General features: G+C 41.0%; 1 protein-coding gene across 1 annotated transcript in view; it reads right to left on the reverse strand.

Annotated features, from left to right (window-relative positions):
* LOC137997033 (midasin-like) overlaps positions 1–17,500 on the reverse strand; it is a 100,085-nt gene that overhangs the window by 47,489 nt on the left and 35,096 nt on the right. The window contains exons 25-39 of the mRNA XM_068842734.1: positions 16,598–16,660; positions 16,142–16,276; positions 15,155–15,262; positions 13,646–13,753; positions 13,354–13,434; positions 12,735–12,833; positions 11,834–11,974; positions 10,338–10,466; positions 8,993–9,158; positions 8,398–8,514; positions 7,787–7,943; positions 6,080–6,196; positions 1,333–1,417; positions 586–709; positions 355–491 (exon numbers count right to left, since the gene is read on the reverse strand). Coding sequence (XP_068698835.1) covers positions 355–491; positions 586–709; positions 1,333–1,417; positions 6,080–6,196; positions 7,787–7,943; positions 8,398–8,514; positions 8,993–9,158; positions 10,338–10,466; positions 11,834–11,974; positions 12,735–12,833; positions 13,354–13,434; positions 13,646–13,753; positions 15,155–15,262; positions 16,142–16,276; positions 16,598–16,660 — 1,767 coding nt within the window. The remainder of the gene's footprint in view (positions 1–354; positions 492–585; positions 710–1,332; positions 1,418–6,079; positions 6,197–7,786; positions 7,944–8,397; positions 8,515–8,992; positions 9,159–10,337; positions 10,467–11,833; positions 11,975–12,734; positions 12,834–13,353; positions 13,435–13,645; positions 13,754–15,154; positions 15,263–16,141; positions 16,277–16,597; positions 16,661–17,500) is intronic.

Raw genomic sequence — 17,500 nt, forward strand, 5'->3', positions numbered from 1 at the left:
CAAGGGATCACTCAGCTTCCTCTCCAAGTACGCCTGAAAAATCACTAATAAGTACGCATCTCTTTCGACGGTTTCCTTATTAATAATTGTTTTGGAGAAATCCAGTAACAAATATACGTTGAACCTACCTTTCATTTTTTTCCCAACATCTCCACAAATCCTTAAAAGGTTATATGTGTTGATTCCGAAACAAAAATGCACACCATAAGCAAATCAGATTCAAGATGGTAGGTAAAATATACAATAACAAGAAAAACAGGATTTATCTATGATTTTGTGTAAATTTTTCAACAAAAATGATCACGAACTTGCGCAGCGACCATAACACCCGGCAAATGACAACAAATACAGTACCTGCTTGTTTTCATCAGACGCCTGATTCCGTACGTAAACTTGTTGAAGAGCAGTTACAAAAGCGTCTGTTGTAGGATTTCCCCTCTGAAGTAGTTGCGCTGTGAGGGAAGCTGCACGAAGAGTGTCCAAAATGGAACCTGTAATAGAACAACACACTAAGGGATATGATATCACTGCAGCCTATGAGAATAAGAGATTTATTTTTCGTCTTTGTATGTCACATACGCCTACCTCCCAAAGTTTCTTCAAAACTTGTGTGCAAGGTAGCGAGGGAAGAACACAATGTACTGTTGTGAAGTCCTAAGCCACGAAGCAGCATTTGATGATCATATTTGTCAAATGCGTGACCATCTTCCTGCAACAAGACGGTAACATTAACAAGAAGAGACATTCACGCGGCTATATAGACATACGTCTCGACCTTCTAGATCTTTGCTCAAGAAATTTGCCTCGAAACAAACTTACAAAAATGCCACGACAAAAAAAAACACATTGTTTACGATTGCACTCCGTCTATTTTAAAATGCAGTTTAAGGGTCATCTCATAATCGTTGTTTCACTTGATAACTGGGATTTGAAAAATTCGAACCTGAATTAAACTATCCCATGTGTGTAATAATTTTGAGAGAATGCTACATGAGTCTTCGCATCAGCGGTGTTTAACTGTTCAAGTGGATCCAGTGTGGGCATATGTTGGCAGTGATGTTCAAACGGTCTAAACTCCAAGTCCATGATGAATAAAGCCATGTGATCGAGCACCCCAGCCTATATATATGCAGGTAATTTTTTATTTAAACATTTGACCGCGGTAAATTCCAACTTTGGCCAACAATTCTCACCAAATAACACCCAAGTAGATGTGCCAACAGACGAAACATTAAGCACCCATCAGTGTTGGAATTCGTTAGCCAACAGTATTGTGCCCGCTCGAATGCAACCTTGTGTTTTGGATTATTATAACAGCTGTAATAAACATACCTCCCCAAGCATGAAAATTTCCACTCCTCTGTTTCGCATTGCACGTGATATTTCCCCATATCTGGGATCCATAGCTAGAATCAGTCTGCAGAAAAATATGACAGCCACAGGGCAAGATCAACAGACAGAGAGCGGCTCTCGTTTAAAACTTTTTATTCACGAAGACGAAAAAAACTGCTCTCAGAACGATATCCTGAGATAAACGACAGAGGGGAAAAAGCAATTAAATACTAGCATTTCGAACTCAAGCTTAGAAAGCGATGTTGAAACTAAAGAGGCTTTCCATTTGAGAGAACTGACCGGCCAGATCGGGCATTGGGAAGGAATAACTTTATAATGCCTTCAACTTAACACACTTCGGGGATGAAAGAATGCGAGGAATTCCCATGAAAGTGTACCATGAAAGTGTACCATCATAATGCTGATTTACTGACTTCCTCATGGATCAAAACAACGAGTAAAGCTTACACATGATTGTTACTCTGAGTGGCGCTCTGTTTCAGCCGGCGTTCCCCAAGGGACCAAATTGGGCCCGTGGCTATTCTTAATCATGATTAACGATCTAGATACGTCGGCTGACATGTGGAAGTATGTCGATGACACTTCGATCTCAGAGACAGTTGGGAAGGGTTGTGAGAGCAACCTCCAACGAGTAGTGGATGATCTCTCGCGACAGTCAAGCAGCGAGGGATTTCAGTTAAACGAAGCTAAATGTAAATAGCTAAGGATCAGCTTTGCAAACAGTAACTCGACCTTTAATCCTATCTTGCTTAACGGAAAGCCCCTAGAGGAGGTGATCAGTGCTAAATTGCTTGGCCTGAACATTAGTAGTAACCTAAAATGGAATGTCCATGTATTAGAACTAGTGAAGAAGGCCTCCTGTCGGTTGTACTTCTTGAGACAACTCAAGAGATCACAGGTTATGCCTGAGGAGTTAATGCTCTTTGACATCACATGCATTCATTCCATCCTCGAATATGCATGTCCCGTGTTCCATCGCTCCCTCCCGGGCTACCTCAGCGAGGACCCGGAGAGACTGCAAAAACGTGCATTGCGAATTATTTACACCGGTATGTCGTACAATCAGACCCTAGCATTCTCAGGTTTGCCAACCCTCTTTAAAAGGAGAGAAGAGACTTCATCAAAGCTTTTTAATGAAGTCGTGGGTGATTCTGGGCAAACTCTTCACAAACTTTTTCCTCCCAAGAACCCACCAAATTACTCTCTAAGGAAGAGTCGGGATTTTGCCTTACCTTTGTGCAAGACTGATCGATGCAAAAAATCTTTCATTTTTAGTCACGTTTTCAGCGCTTAGTAGTGGTTAATTAGTTAGTTATAGTAGCAATTTTATTCTTTTTACCCTTTTATATTATTTGTTATATTCTATATTTTTTTTTATTGTAATGTTTTTATTGTAATGTCCTTTTTATTGTGATGGCTTTCGTAATTCAGCCTATGGCTGTAAGTTATTAAGACAATAAAGCATCTATCTACCTATCTATCTGTCTGTCTGTCTGTCTGTCAGTGCATTTTTTTCCAAACTGACGAGTCTGGCCGGCCAGTTCTGACAAAAGGAAAGTGCCCTGAGACCCCATTTCAACTTGGTCTACCACGTTTTGCCTTGAAAACTATTACAACAAGTGTCTCTGAAGAACTAATGTGAACCAAAGAACCAAACATAGTTGATCGAAAGTGTAGCACTTATAAAAAGTTTTGTTCCTAGAGACATGGCCAAAAACAAAGTGGTGTCTACTCAGTGGCAGAGCTTGTACAAGAAAAAAGGAGTAAGCTTTTCCAGAGAGCAATTCTGTGGCAGTGCTCGACACTAACGCTAGTCCACTAGCCCAGGACTAGTAAAACTTCATGGTGGGCTAGTGAAAATGTGCTCCTACTAGCCCCTAGACTAGTTAGTTTTGTGGAAAAACTTATCTACTACAACTTTCTAACTTAGGAATTTTTTGTGGAACGCTTTATCAGGAGCTTGTTTTAAGTATTTTTTAGTAATATAAACCACAGGACTTGCAATGAGTCCATATGAAAGGGGTTTGGTACGATCGCCTCGCAAAACAGACTCCATTTTGGAAAAGGCCTTAGGATCTCGCTTCCATGACACTCCCGAGGGACCTGGGTGAGAGCCGCTAGTCCGCCATCTTGGAGATTTTTCGCGCGTCACGTTACTCCAAGAATGAAAAAGATTTCAAGCTTTTTTGACGCCTTACCTTCAAGGAAACGCCCTGCTACGGCCGAGGATCCTAAGGCAGATTTACAGAGTTCGCAAGTGCGATCAACGCTCAAGAAATTTTCAACCGAGCTGGAAGAAAACATATCCATGGCTGCGATTCATTGAAGGAAAAATGTACTGTGCAACTTGTGTGGACTCAAACAAAAGCGCTGAGAGATTGTCACAGGGACAGACAATTTCCGTTTGGATTCGATAAGAAGTCATGAAAGTTCCATACCCCACGTACAGGTAACAAAAGCTTTTATGTTTCGATGCAATCCTGAGAAAGCTCTACTTCCAAGAGCACTTGCTGCTGTATCAGAAGAAGTGCAATTGAAGATGAAAAAATTATTTGAGGTAGCCTATTTCGTTGCCAAGCTTGAACTTCCATTCACGGTATATGAAAGTATCGTTTCTTTAGAGACAAAACATGGAGTGAAATTAGGACAAACTTATCACAATGATAAAGCATGTAAGAACTTTATCACAGCTATTGTAGAGCAGTTTGATTGTGATTTGTCTCGAAAAGTGACAAGTGCAAGATTTATCAGTGTCATGGCTGATGGTGCTACTGATATAGGTACCAGAGAAGTGCTTTGATGTTAAACTGTTAGAGAATGGTAAAGCGGTCAACACTTTTGTTGCCTTGAAAGAATGTCCAAATGGGAAGGCTCAGGGGATTACAGAAGCTATCACGTTAGCCATGGGTGAGAAAGATCAGAATTGGAAAGATAAAACTGCCTGCCTTGGAACCGATGGAGCCAGTGTGATGGTAGGACAGCATGGAGGCGTCTTTGGGATCTTAAAACAAGATATCCCAAGCCTTATATCTGTCCACTGCATTGCCCATAAACTAGAACTGGGATTACAAGATACAATAAAGGGTATTCCTCTCTTCCAAGAAGTAAAGGAATTGTTGCAAGGCATGTGGAAGTATTACAAGTATTCCTGCAAAGCACTAAAAGAGTTAAAAGATCTTGCTGAATCAATGGATGAGAAGGCATACAAGTGTATTAAGGCTGATGGATCTAGATGGGTACCCCATTTGCTTCGGGTTCTACAGGTACTGCTTTGCAAGAACTACAGGATCATTGTTATCCACTTTGAGCATGCTTCACAGGCACGAGACAGTAGTGCTCAAATGCAAGGAAGGGCCAAAAACTACTCTAAGAAATTGAAGAGTTTTAAATTCTTGAAGTTCATGCACCTTTTACTGGATGTCATCAAAGAAGTTAGCAAGGCATCTTTATTTTTCCAAAGAGATGATGTGACTGTTTCAGCTGTACAACTGAAGATTGACACCCTTTGTGGAGCTTTAGATGCTATGAACCTCAGGCCTGGAGAACATGTCAGATCATTTTGTGCAGAGACTACTGATGACAACGTGTTTAAAGGAATTCATCTCACAAGAGAAAATGGAGATGATGCTCCTTATACAACTATCAAAACAGAACTTACCACATCTGCCAAGGACTACTTTCACAAGAGATTTTCCAATTTCCAGGAGGATCCAGTTCTCTGTGGAGCAGCCGATCTAAGCAACCCCCAGTTGTGGCCAAGAGAGAGGCAAGATCTCCTTGTCTTTGGTGAGAACAAGCTAACTGACATAAAACAGCATTTTCAAGCACTTCTCACAAGGCATAATTTTGATGAGCAAGCCTGTCTGGATGAATGGCTTGAATTAAAACTGTTAGTGTACCGAACGCCTCAGCTGAGGGAACAGAGTGTCCAGGACTTTTGGCCTCACATGTTCACCGTTTATGGGAATGAATTTCCAAATCTGCTCATGGTGATAGAACTGTGCTTGATCATTCCAGTGCAGACTGCATGTGTTGAAAGAGGCAACAGCTGCTTAAACAGAATCATGACCGACCACAGAGCATGTCTTGATGTCCCAACAGTAAGTGCTCTGATGCACATTGCCATCAATGGTCCAAGCCACGCAGAATATGATGCAACAAGAGCAGTTGCTCGTTGGTTCACTTCAGGTGAAAGAAGGAGGAGGCCAGAGTATTTGGAGCAGAATAAGAGAGATGCAGAGTAGACTCACTGTTTATGTAATACTTTGAAACATGTTGCTTAGTACAAGTCATTCCTGTAGCATACAACTGAACATGTTGACTGACAGTTGCCATGAACTAGTACTTCAATGAAGTCATTGATTGCTTAAGTCATTGAATTGATAAAATTGTTCTGGCAGGCTAGTATCTTGAACGTTCATATTTATTGTTAATATGAGAGAATAAAATAATGACATCAGAGTGAGAGTTATTTCTTTTTATTTCATTTAATATATATTACAGTTTCTTAAAGTGTAACTGGACAAATAACAGGGTGTCTGGAGAGAGGCAGGACACCAGAAGGTTAATGGTTCCTAATTCTCTAGCCTTTTATAGGTGTATTTTTTCTGGCCTTGTTTTGGACTAGTGGCTTGTCCTTGTGGGCTAGTGATTTACTGTGCTTACTAGCCCATTGCCTAGTATCCAAAAAAGTTAGTGTCGAGCACTGTGTGGTAAGACTACAAACCTGAAATTTGGGTGGGGCTTTATGGAGGGAATCTGTCCATCAATGACACCTCTTTCGTCAATGGTTAAGACTCCACCTGGCTCTAACAAAGCATTCAATCTGTCCAGAACGGACGGACTATAGGGTAATCAAACAGAGAATAGATTAGATGAAGCGTGCAAACAAGCAATCTCTGTTCAGCGAGCCAACTTGTGACCAAACACTTCTTATTACCCAGTGCGATAGAAAGATTGATTCAGGGAAGGTATGCTTTGCTTCATTTGTTATGATTGCGATAATCTTGTTAATCATAAAAAAATTACAATTTCCTCAATTGTGATTAGTTTTAAAAAACTCTTATTTTCCACTCCCATATGGAACAGACGGGGATGCTCGTCGGAAACTTTGAATTTAACCCCTAAAGGAGACCATCTGGGCGTGGCTCAAGCTTTTTGTGAACCCTTAAGGAGACTAATCTGGGCGTGGCTTAAGGAAATTTTGACCCCTAAAAACAAGTTGAAAGGAGAATTTGACTTCTGTTTCTCTTCGCGGAACCCTAAACGAGACCTTGGCGGCTTAAAATATTGGCGCTTTGCCCGGAACACCCTAAGCGAGACCAAAATCCAAAATTTACACCCCTAAGCGAGACGACGAGCATCCCCGTCTGTTTCATATGGGAGTTCCCCCCCCCCCCTCCCCGGGGAACTCCACTAAGTCCGATTACCATTACTTACAAGCATTTGGCCGTCGAAGAAAACAGCTTGTTCCCCTTGGATTGTAAAATACCTTCAGTACTTAACAGGTCAAAAAAATATTCCTGAGACAGACCTGAACGCTAAGGACAGCGTTTCATACATTTCTTTTACAATGTGATGGTTCTTTAAAGTCTCAACGAGTTTTGTAACATTGAAACGTTGTGCGACGGGGTCACTGATTAATCATTTGTATTTACTCATCTGAATTGCAGTTTTCTAAGACCATCAAAATTTAGCACTTCTTCGCCCACGAAGTATTCCCAACTTCGGTAAGGAACGTGTAGGACCTCAAATTACAGATACGACGCAAACTCTGTACGACCTATAATTCCATTGGACTGGGAAAGGAAGCAGCTCTGTTGTGTTTTCGATTAAGCTCCACTGTTTCCGTTAAGTTCTTTGCGCCCATTGTTTCCTGAACCAATCACAAGAGATGTTGTAATAGCAGGTCTGACCTGACCCGACCCCCGAAACAGGGACGTTCGGCACTCGTTTGAATTTAAGCGGCAGTTTAATTCTTGACAATTTCTGTCCTACCAGTACAGTGGGACAATTGTCGCTAGCACCCAGTTAATGGCCTAGTGCCACTAGTCCCCTAGTCTCTTGTTGCTTAGTGGTATATAGAGCATCTGAACCAGTAATGGGAACTTGAAGGTCGTAGGGTCTACCGACACCTGCAAAGAAGAACTCGGAATTTTCCCGGTTATTCTCACGTCAACATAGAAAATCATCATCTTTTCATTAGATACAACTCGGTCTGAAAATACAACCATTAAAACTGTGGGGAATACTTGTTCGGTCCCACTCATAAGCCCCCATTTTGGTAATTGGTTGGCAATTGTCAAAACGTTACGTTGACAGTATATGAACAGCACGAATGTTGGTTACAATCTACATGTACGCCCTTCTACAAGATCAGTAGATTGAGTAGTTTATCTTACAAGGACAGGTGACAAGTAGAATGATGACTTACCTGCAGAAATTGACGTTATCAATAAGCAGCCAGTGACCAGACCTTAAAGCCTCCACAAGCTGCCCATCCACCCACTCAAACTGGCCACGACAATGCGAGTTGTCTCCATTGGCAATCAGCCTACGACGTAAGGACTGCAACGCGTCTTTTATGGTCTCTATAACAAGAGGTTAGAGCAAACAACGTGGGAAAATGAGGTTGTCATTTTCACAATATATATTTAAACCTCCGAGTGAAAAACAGCGCTGATATTGCACGTAAGAATGTGACATTTCCGCCGCTATTCCTTGGGTTTCAACCGTTTAGATCGACATGCATCATTCACCGAATATACTCAAACACTACGGTCGGGCTGCCTGAGTCTACATCAGCGTATGACAGACATGTGACTAGTGATTCCCCTGGGCACTGATTGGTAAACTTCGAGCTTTTTTAGCAAAGTACATGTACAATTCACCTTTCAGCCCGTTAATTATTCGGCTTGAGTGTTTTATTCCACGGAGAAAAGATCCAATTTAACCGTCACTATGGTGAATAATGATCAGTGGGCAGTCTCAAAGTTGACAACGACACGCTGTTATCAAAGCAAAGCATCTGGAGCTATTTAATACCTGCGTCAAAAGAGGTCAAACTGTTTCTGCGGCAAATATCCTGAATTGACTCAAGACATGAATGGAAAGTATCCACCTTCCCTAAAGACAGCAAGTCACAGTTGGTATCTTCGGTACCTGACAAAAAGATATTAGACCAAAAAATATATAATTTCCGGATCTCGCTACAGTGATATTCAATCGAGCACCGTAGGACAAAACTAAAACAGTGAAGTCGTTCACAACTGACAGTGAGAATCAAATAAGCAAAGAGCATCGCTAAATAATAGAGACCTTCAGCCTGGAGTGCGTGCATGAGTTCCTAATTCTGAGCATGCGCATTTCGAAAATTTTCGTTCTTTAAAGATAATGCCCGTGCTAGGTACAGAAAACTCGTACTCGTAGTGTGCGGTTATATAACGATAATTATTGATCTCGCTTTCACCTTTTATTGCCTGAGAAAGTAAAGCCAATCGAAAAGATTAGCCACGTAAAACCAATGGAATCGCGAGATCATTTGATTACAACATTCAAGCTGGCAGTTGGTTTTTCGGCATATGGTAGGGAATAATTATTCGTTCGGACAACTTAAGTTCAGAGCTTGCTACATGTATACCTTTGTTCTCCTGGCCTAAGCAGCGGGACCATAATTTGTACAGCAAGGACATCTCTTGCACACATTCGGGCATTTTATCACTCCTATGCATCATTTCCCGGACAACAGACAGGACAAGGTCCTTTGTCACTGTTACAATCTCTCCCCATTGTCTGTTGAGGTCAGCCTAAGGTATCAAATTAACCTGCTGTGAGTAAATTTGCTTGTGTTCCCTTGTTCCCGAAATTACTTCCAAACTTGCAGGTTCTCAGCTTTTTGATACCTAAAATGGTTTTTGTTCCCTTGTTCCCAAAGGGCCTCATTAGGTAAAATACTAATTAATAGCAGAAGGTTTTAGAAGAGTCCTTAGGTTCAAAGTGCAAAGAGACCAAAACCCAATGAAATAGCTTCTTGTTTCAACAGTGTCCAATCACAAACACCTGGAGCCACACAACCACTTCAGAAGGAATGGCTCGTAAAACAAGTACATTCATGAAACCAGATCACAGTTGATTGGCCCATAGTTATTTTTCATGCAATCATTTCTGTTGCCATTTCGTCCAATCCAGTCTGATGAAAGGCTAATGATTGAAACGCCACCTTTCTACGGTGGTTAATTTATTTTTATCAACTTGTTTTACAAAAACTAACTAGACGCATAGCTGCGTGTACCCAAGCACTAGTTAAAAAGAATCACGCACTGTTATCATTTTATTACATGTATTGCATTTAGAGTCCTTTAAACTTAAACGCGAGTAAATCTTTGTTAAATAGCTCCTTAGAATCTAATCAACCCGTCCATACAGCACGATTCTCTAAGTTCACTCAAAAGTACTCCCTCGTAAATTGATCTCTCGTAAAATTCGCGGAGCGACCCAGTTTGAAAACGCTTAACGTCTTTTAGTGTGGGTCTACCGCGAAAGGTGTGTGCGTTGGTATATGGTTTGAGCGTATTTGGAATCAGAGCATTCGTTCTAACTTTTGACAACGACACCGCTGGAAAAGGGTGACGCAGGCTGTTAGATTTCACGCATGTGCTTTAGAACCTCAACGGCGATTTGCGACTCGGGCCTCGGTTGTTTAAAAGGGGGATAACGCTATCCACCAGATAAATCACTATCCAGCAGATAAACACTAGCAAAACCAATTGAGTTATTCAATGGATAGTGATTTAGCCTGTGGATATTCGGTATTATGATAGTATCTACTGGTAAAATGCTCTATGATGTTAGCCACTACAAGTTACAATGGAATCCGAGGGGGAATTAGAGATACGTGATATACGCCGGCAATGACGTACATATGCATGTAAATAGAACAGCAGCTTCGTTTTCTGGGAGGTTTGTGGTGATTTCGAAAGGCTTACCTGTTCAAACCCTCCCAGTAGTTCTGTGGTATCCATAGCACTGTTCATGGCCAATACTTCAAGTTTGTTTCCAGTTAGCTGAGCGATCAGATGAACAAGGGACGTCTTACCGCACGATCTTGAACCAACCTTAAAACAGTAAAAAATAAAGCAAATCTAAGTGCCCCAGAGTAGACGAAGCTATGCCGATCATGTATTGTTAAATACGCAGTTTGTGATCAGTCAACAGTTATTAAATAGCCTGAAAGCCCATTTGTTATTGCAGAGTTCAAGTCATAATAATTTAGGTCGGATGGCTCCAACCACACAGAGACGTTTTCGATCGAAAACGTGTTTTATTTGCTGAACTTTAAGCTATTGCCAGATCTGAAACTCCCCCCAACGCCGACTGTATATAATAAACGCTTTTAGAAAGGGGATGAGTGTAGACTTTTTGAAGAAAAATCCTTTGGAAAACGCTTCGATGCTGTAGCGGGGAAGTTGTAAACGGTGACGTAAGAACCTTCATATGCCATTGGTCACAGTTATGGTTGTGGCATTTATGGCTGTTGTAAAAGAAACGGAGCCTGAGCTATCCAGAGAATCAGAGGTACTATTTTTTCCACCAGTTTTCGAGCCTTTTAACGTGGATAGCTTAGTAGCTGATTGCAGTTTTCAATGGGCTTGCTTTGTTTTTTTCTAGAGAAAAAGAAAACCCTTTGAAAACATATTTTGAGCGAATGTTGCTCAGATTTCTCAGATTCAAATCTCAAAACTTAAAATTTACAACTATAGTTGGAACTAAAGTTGCAAACCTTCTCCCGAGGACAGTTTAACCTTGTCACTTGTCATCCATTGGTTAGAACCCTAACCAACATTTCTTTCGCATTTCTTCAAGAAACAAATGGACCACTAAGCCGACTCTTTGTCATTCTTTCAAACAAACAGTTGCCTTAATAGGCCATGTTCGTATTGTCACGAGTGCACTTGAAACGAGCATGAAGGAGAGGCTGATGGGGGGAAATCTTTTCAGATGCAAATTATTTCCCCTGCAGAGCCTTCATCGCATGTTCGTTCCAGCCCAGCCGAATAAAATACGAATAATAAGGGCTGTCATCAAAAAGCTTTTCTTCAACCAGAAGCCCGATCCGTTCGCTCAGCTGAGGAGAAAGTAGTGCCTTTGTAATGAATGGATGAATGAATGAATGACTGGTTCGCCTCTCTAGTCTTCTTGAATAAGGACGATAAACCGTAAGCCCTGTTTCACACCCTTCAATGTTCATAAGTCTGTGGAACGTAAAAGAACCCACACAATATTGACAAAGAGCAGGGCATGGAGTTCAGTACGGGGGGTTGTTGTCTGTCCTCTGCAGTACATCATGGTTGGAGGGATAAAAGCTCGGAGGTGAGGTCGACCTGTGTCACCGTTTCCTGTTGTTGACTCTACATGGCCATTACACCTTAATGTATAACTTAAATGAAATGAAGTTGCTTTACATGATATTACCGATACTTACCAGAATGGCCATCCAGTTCATTTCCAGACACTTCATAAGTGACTCCATGGCTGGCAAAGAATGATGGAGAACTTGCAAGGGTCTCGCATTGGCACTGACCTGATTTACAGAGGAACATCTTGCAAGCCAGGAATGACCAACCTGGAAATTTTTAAGACACTGTTAATTCATTTAAGTAAACAAGCTATTTTTAACCAATCGCTGTACATGTGATGGACGTCATTGTGCTATAAAAATTAAACAGGGAACGTTGAAAATCAATCTCGTTTCCACAGCCTCCGCGTTTCCCTTGTCCAGCGGAACGGGCACGGGAGGCTCCAGAAAACTCTGGTTCCGGTTGAATAACTGCGCGTGCGTGAGGGAAGACGGTTATAAATCAACAAAAACACTGGTGTTCACCTTGCCATGAAATCGCTTACTTTTCACTCTTCAAACAGTACACATGAGTATAAATACATCTGCTGATACACTCCAGACGTTTAAACTGCGGAAAATAAGAAACTAACGACATACATTTTATCAATCAAAACAGATTTCAGTATCTGGTGTCACGCAAGTGACAATTGCTGTATCTACAAAAAGAAAACGTTACGGAACTGGTAAGTTGTAAAATGATTTATTTCTAGATCATCTTCAACTTCTTATAGACAAAAATCCAAAAGAAATCACGATTTTTGAGTTAAGAATTTGAAAACTGAAAATGGCAGGTAATAAAACCGTTTTTCAACAGCCAATCAAATATGGCCTTTTTGTGGAGGCGACCAAAGTCTCTCTTTCCCGACCGCTGACCAAGGGAACGATGACTCTGGGAACGAGATTGGTTGAAAATTTGAGACGTTCTCAACACAGTAAGATGAAATACAGATAGGTCAGAAAGGTTTTGAGAATTTGAAAAAGGTACCTGAACATGAGATGGGGTGATGTGAAATGACGGCCTGATATTCCAGATATCCTCCCTGTGTACTACACTGTCAAAGACGGACTTGAATAACTTGACCACCTTCGTAGAAATAAATACATCTGCATTTAGCGATTCAAGTGTTTGGTAAAAAAAGGACAAAGGATCTTTTCAACTACACAAGAGAGAAAGGAACTGCACACTACGCAGACTAATTAGACTAATATCATTACACTGACGTGGGAGGCGCGGTGGCCTCATGGTTAGTGTGCTCGACTCCGGATCGAGTTGTCCGGGTTCGGGGCCTGGCTGGGGGACATTGTGTTGTGTTCTTGGGCAAGACACTTTACTCTCACGGTGCCTCTCTCCACCCAGGTGTATAAATGGGTACCGGCGTAATGCTGGGGGTAACCCTGCGATGGACTAGCATCCCATCCAGGGGGGAGCATAAATACTCCTAGTCGCTTCATGCTACGGAAACCGGAGATAAGCGCCGGCCTTAATGGGCCTTCAGGCTCGTAACAGAGACTTTACCTTACCTTTACCATTACACTGACAAAGGATAGTTTGCACCTGACGTCACATAACAAGACGCATCAGGAACTTTCAATCCAAATCTTACCATCTGTTTGTCCTTTATTGTCCTCATCCTGTCGCAATAAATAAGGCGCACAAACTGACCCGGCTCCCAAAAGCCTGGCGACTAAAGATGGAGAAAGTACGATCCAATATTACGGTTTATATTCAACTGTACAAAGCTGTCGTTGTAACGACAAATGGGTCAATCTATGTGGAAACTATTAACTCAACAACGGACAGGGAAAACAGGGTTTCTGGAAGAGACCGCCTTGGACAACTGCATCCCTGGTTGCACCCAATGTTGTTGTTCCCATTCAAACAAAGTTCATTGTTACCTGATGATTTATTAACAGATCACACCATCTGAAGACATCTCTAAGGTTAAGCTCCCATGGACTTCCCTTCCGTCCCCACTTTCCCTCCACTACTGTCTCCTGATGGATCTATGATAAGAAAGAGATGTTCAGTGGTGCACCAGCTGGCTATATTTACTGACAGAGTAACGATGCATTTTTTAGCCCAGAAACACTGATGCAGCCGACACGGTGAATTCGCAATTTCGCAGTCCAGTTGCAGAAGACTCGAGTGCAATATCATCAGAGTTGCAAATTGAAATTCACGCAAATCCAAGCGCCCAGGATCATACAAACCACTGAGCTTCAAATAACTACGGAGTACGTTTTGGACATTGAAAAGACATCGGTCTATGACTACATTTTCTCGAATGAAAGGACGATCAAGCGGAGATCACGTCTGATATCACTTGTTACATAAATAATTTAGGCCGTTGAAGAACTCATCTATCATCATCGTCATCGTCTGTCTCTTGATGATGGGGGTACCACGCTAGCTTTCGCCTGTCCTATCTCTAAGTTGTCTGTCTATCGTTTGTCTTTATTACCTTTCTCTAGTTCTCGGCTTGAAGGAACATCATAAAGAAATCGTTTGGGACGTACTCTCCATCCACAAACGTTTAATTTGGATGATAAGAGTTATACAACGCCACCAAGACGACAAGTAAGAACGAAACACATACCCATCAAGCTAAGAGCACCTTGTAGAGTTTTAATGCATGCTATTAATGTCAAATGATGTAATCTCCTATGTAACCACGTGATCTGATTTTGTTTATAAATTGTAACCAACTATATATTCAGGAGCATTGTAGTAAAGCGTTTAATGACACTACAATTCTCACTCACTTTTTCTGTATAAGTAGAATAAGGACCCGTAAGAACTCGACACACCTATTCGCTTTTTATTGATATAAAGTAATGTTTATTCCACCAACGAAGAAATTCACTGCATCAAAGGAAATTTTCCCTTTATGGAAACTTGTTTGCTTTTTTGAAACGTTAACTCTGAAAACAGGTTGAGAAAACAACGAGAAAAAAGAAAATCAATGATAAAACATAACACTGTTATTCCACTTTGATGCAAAAAAGGCAGAGAGATTTCGGAGAATTTCAAAATGTTCAGCATGGCGGACCGATGTTGATTTGGGGGTTACACAGAAACGTTTGGGAACAGCCTTGCTACGAAGTGGGGTATGGGAATTGCTAACAAAAGTGAAACAAAAAACATAACTTCAACGTCAAGATTTGGAAGAGAAATGAATTAGGTCCGCCCATTTAGCATCAAAATTCAAAATCTTGTTTTTGCATGGCGCGGTGATTTGGGATGCTTGTATTTCAACAATTCTCGCCAAGGATAAAAATTTAATGGCCGTAAATCGGCATAACAGTGACAGTAGACTAGAGCTGTGCCTCATGTTTATTCAATGAAAGAAGTTGCAAAGAACGTATGGTAACTGTCTTAACTGGATAGCTGTAATAAACCAATACCTTCATATTAAAAGTCACCATCTTGTCCAAGATGCCAGCATCTATCTGTGGGTAAAGAACTCCCGTGATGAACAGCAGGTCTGATTTGAAAAGTGGCTCAACATAAACCTGAGGAAAACAAACAATTATTGCAAACGATCATTGCAGTCTTGAAAGCTTGTTAAGTAGCAATGAATAGTTTGTATAGATATTTGCACAAGTATGTAATTCCCGTCAAGCCTAAATTTTCTCAATTTTAAAGTGCCGCTACGACCAAAAACTCAATGTTTATTTTTCCTAACTAAGCAGTAAGTGACTCAAGTTTTAAGCCTTGGTTTCAATAAGACACCTATTTATTCTAACTGGAATTTTCCTATTTAAGGGTCCGCCATTACTAACTTTAAAATCTTGAGAGAGCTGGATCGAGGAGAAAATGACGTCGAGGACGCAATGCGTGTGTACGCTGCTGAATTAATAAGCAACACGGGAGTTTCGGGCTTTCAGACTTTTAAACTCGTGTTCTGCATATATAATAAGCTGCGTTTACACGCTGCAATTTTAAGCCAGTGAGTCAATGATATCACTTTTCCTCAGATCCAACTCTCTGAGGTGCAATCTGTCAGTTTGGAACCAGATTAGCGGTGGACGGTGAAATCCAAAACTTACACTGAAAGTAAACAGCCTTTGGATAAAAATGAAAGCTCAAAATTTGGTCAGTCAAGTGTTAAGCAATCAAGGAAGTGATCTTTTGATCATAGTAGCACTTTAAATGCAACAATACTTTACTTCACCGTAATAATTACAATGAACTAGTAACAATTATGCAATATCAACAATAGCCAGCCATGCGAGTTTACTGAAACAGTACGGGAGATTTTGCACACTTTTCTCCTCAAACATGTCTGTTTTTCCTTCGCTATCTGCTCTAAAATGTCGAACACAACAAAAAAGAGAATACTGAACTTCATAGGTGAACAACCTGGTCCAAGAAGGACGCCACAATTCTACCTGAGTGAACCTGTTAAGAAAAGATTTAGGCAAGCCTTTTCTTCCTCCTCCTTGATTCAATGGATTCTGGCATGCGAACAGCCTCGTTTGACCTCTTTGAACTTTGAATGTCATCCCCAATTCAGGAATGTAAACCTGGGAGAAAAACATAAAGAGATGTCTCCGTGCAAAAAGCTGGCGCACGAGTTTGAGCTCACAAAGTAATGCAAAGGAGCAACCTTTGCTTGACAAAGTGCTGCATAACGATATTGTAACGCAATCCACAGATACTGACATAGATCAGAACTAGTGACTGCTAATTGAACAAGAGGCTAAATAATTGATAAAGGCTAAATCTCAAGTTCAGCAAAAAATACTGATTAAATCTCGGCGAGTAATACTCACTCTTGTTCGTTACAATACAAATTAAATTTTAAGAAACACTTAACTGAACAATGGCAAAGGGACAAACCTCACCTCAGCTCGGTGATCCAGGCAGGCATTAAGTCCTTCAAGCACAGACTGGGAGGCTAAATTCAACTGAATGATAATAACAAAGAAGGGAGGACAGTCTCGTAACTTTAACATGACATAATATAAGAATACACGTTGCGATCAGGCAAAAGAGTAGAATGCACTGTCTCTGCACACTTTGCAGCAATTTGAAGAACTGGAGATCGCGCTAACTGGAAAATCATTACGCACGTTTTCAGTTCAGTGTATTTAAACCACAATAAAACAAAAATAACTTTGGCAACACACAACAAGGAGAGACAATTCAATTGGCCAATCAAAGAGGAAGACAAATACGTACAGTCGGGGGAAAGCGGTAGCGGAAAATACGCATCAGCAAATAACAATTATAACCGACAATAATTATTGCTGGCTTTGTTTGTTCCCCTGATTGGATGAGACAAACTTGGCCAACGACTTTTTGAGTTTATGTTTCTTATTTCCAGAAAAAAGACGGACACAAGACGCACTACAAGGATACGTCTTGAGCAACTAACTTATTTGCCGCCTTTTCCAAGACGAGCGAAAACCGATAGTTCGTGTAGACGCGCAATGCACCTCAACTCCGTCTTTTCGCTGGACAACATAAACAGACATGCTTGCGTAAGTTCGTCAGGGACAGATAATGCGTCTCAAATAGTTCTTTCCGTCTTTATAAAAGACGAATAAACTGACAGACACATAATATCACGGGGACAAATTATGTGTCTAGTATACTAGTATAAGAACAGTCAAGGTGGCGCAAAATGTTGAGCATCGTAATGTAAAACCTTAGCAGTCTATTGCTAAACTGACAATTGACCCTTTTGTTTAAATATTGAGTTCACCAGGAGCCCAAGAAGTAGAGGTCAGATCATCGGTTCTTGA

This window comes from Montipora foliosa, chromosome 3 (genome assembly GCF_036669935.1).
Source record: "Montipora foliosa isolate CH-2021 chromosome 3, ASM3666993v2, whole genome shotgun sequence".
NCBI classification, from domain to species: domain Eukaryota; kingdom Metazoa; phylum Cnidaria; class Anthozoa; order Scleractinia; family Acroporidae; genus Montipora; species Montipora foliosa.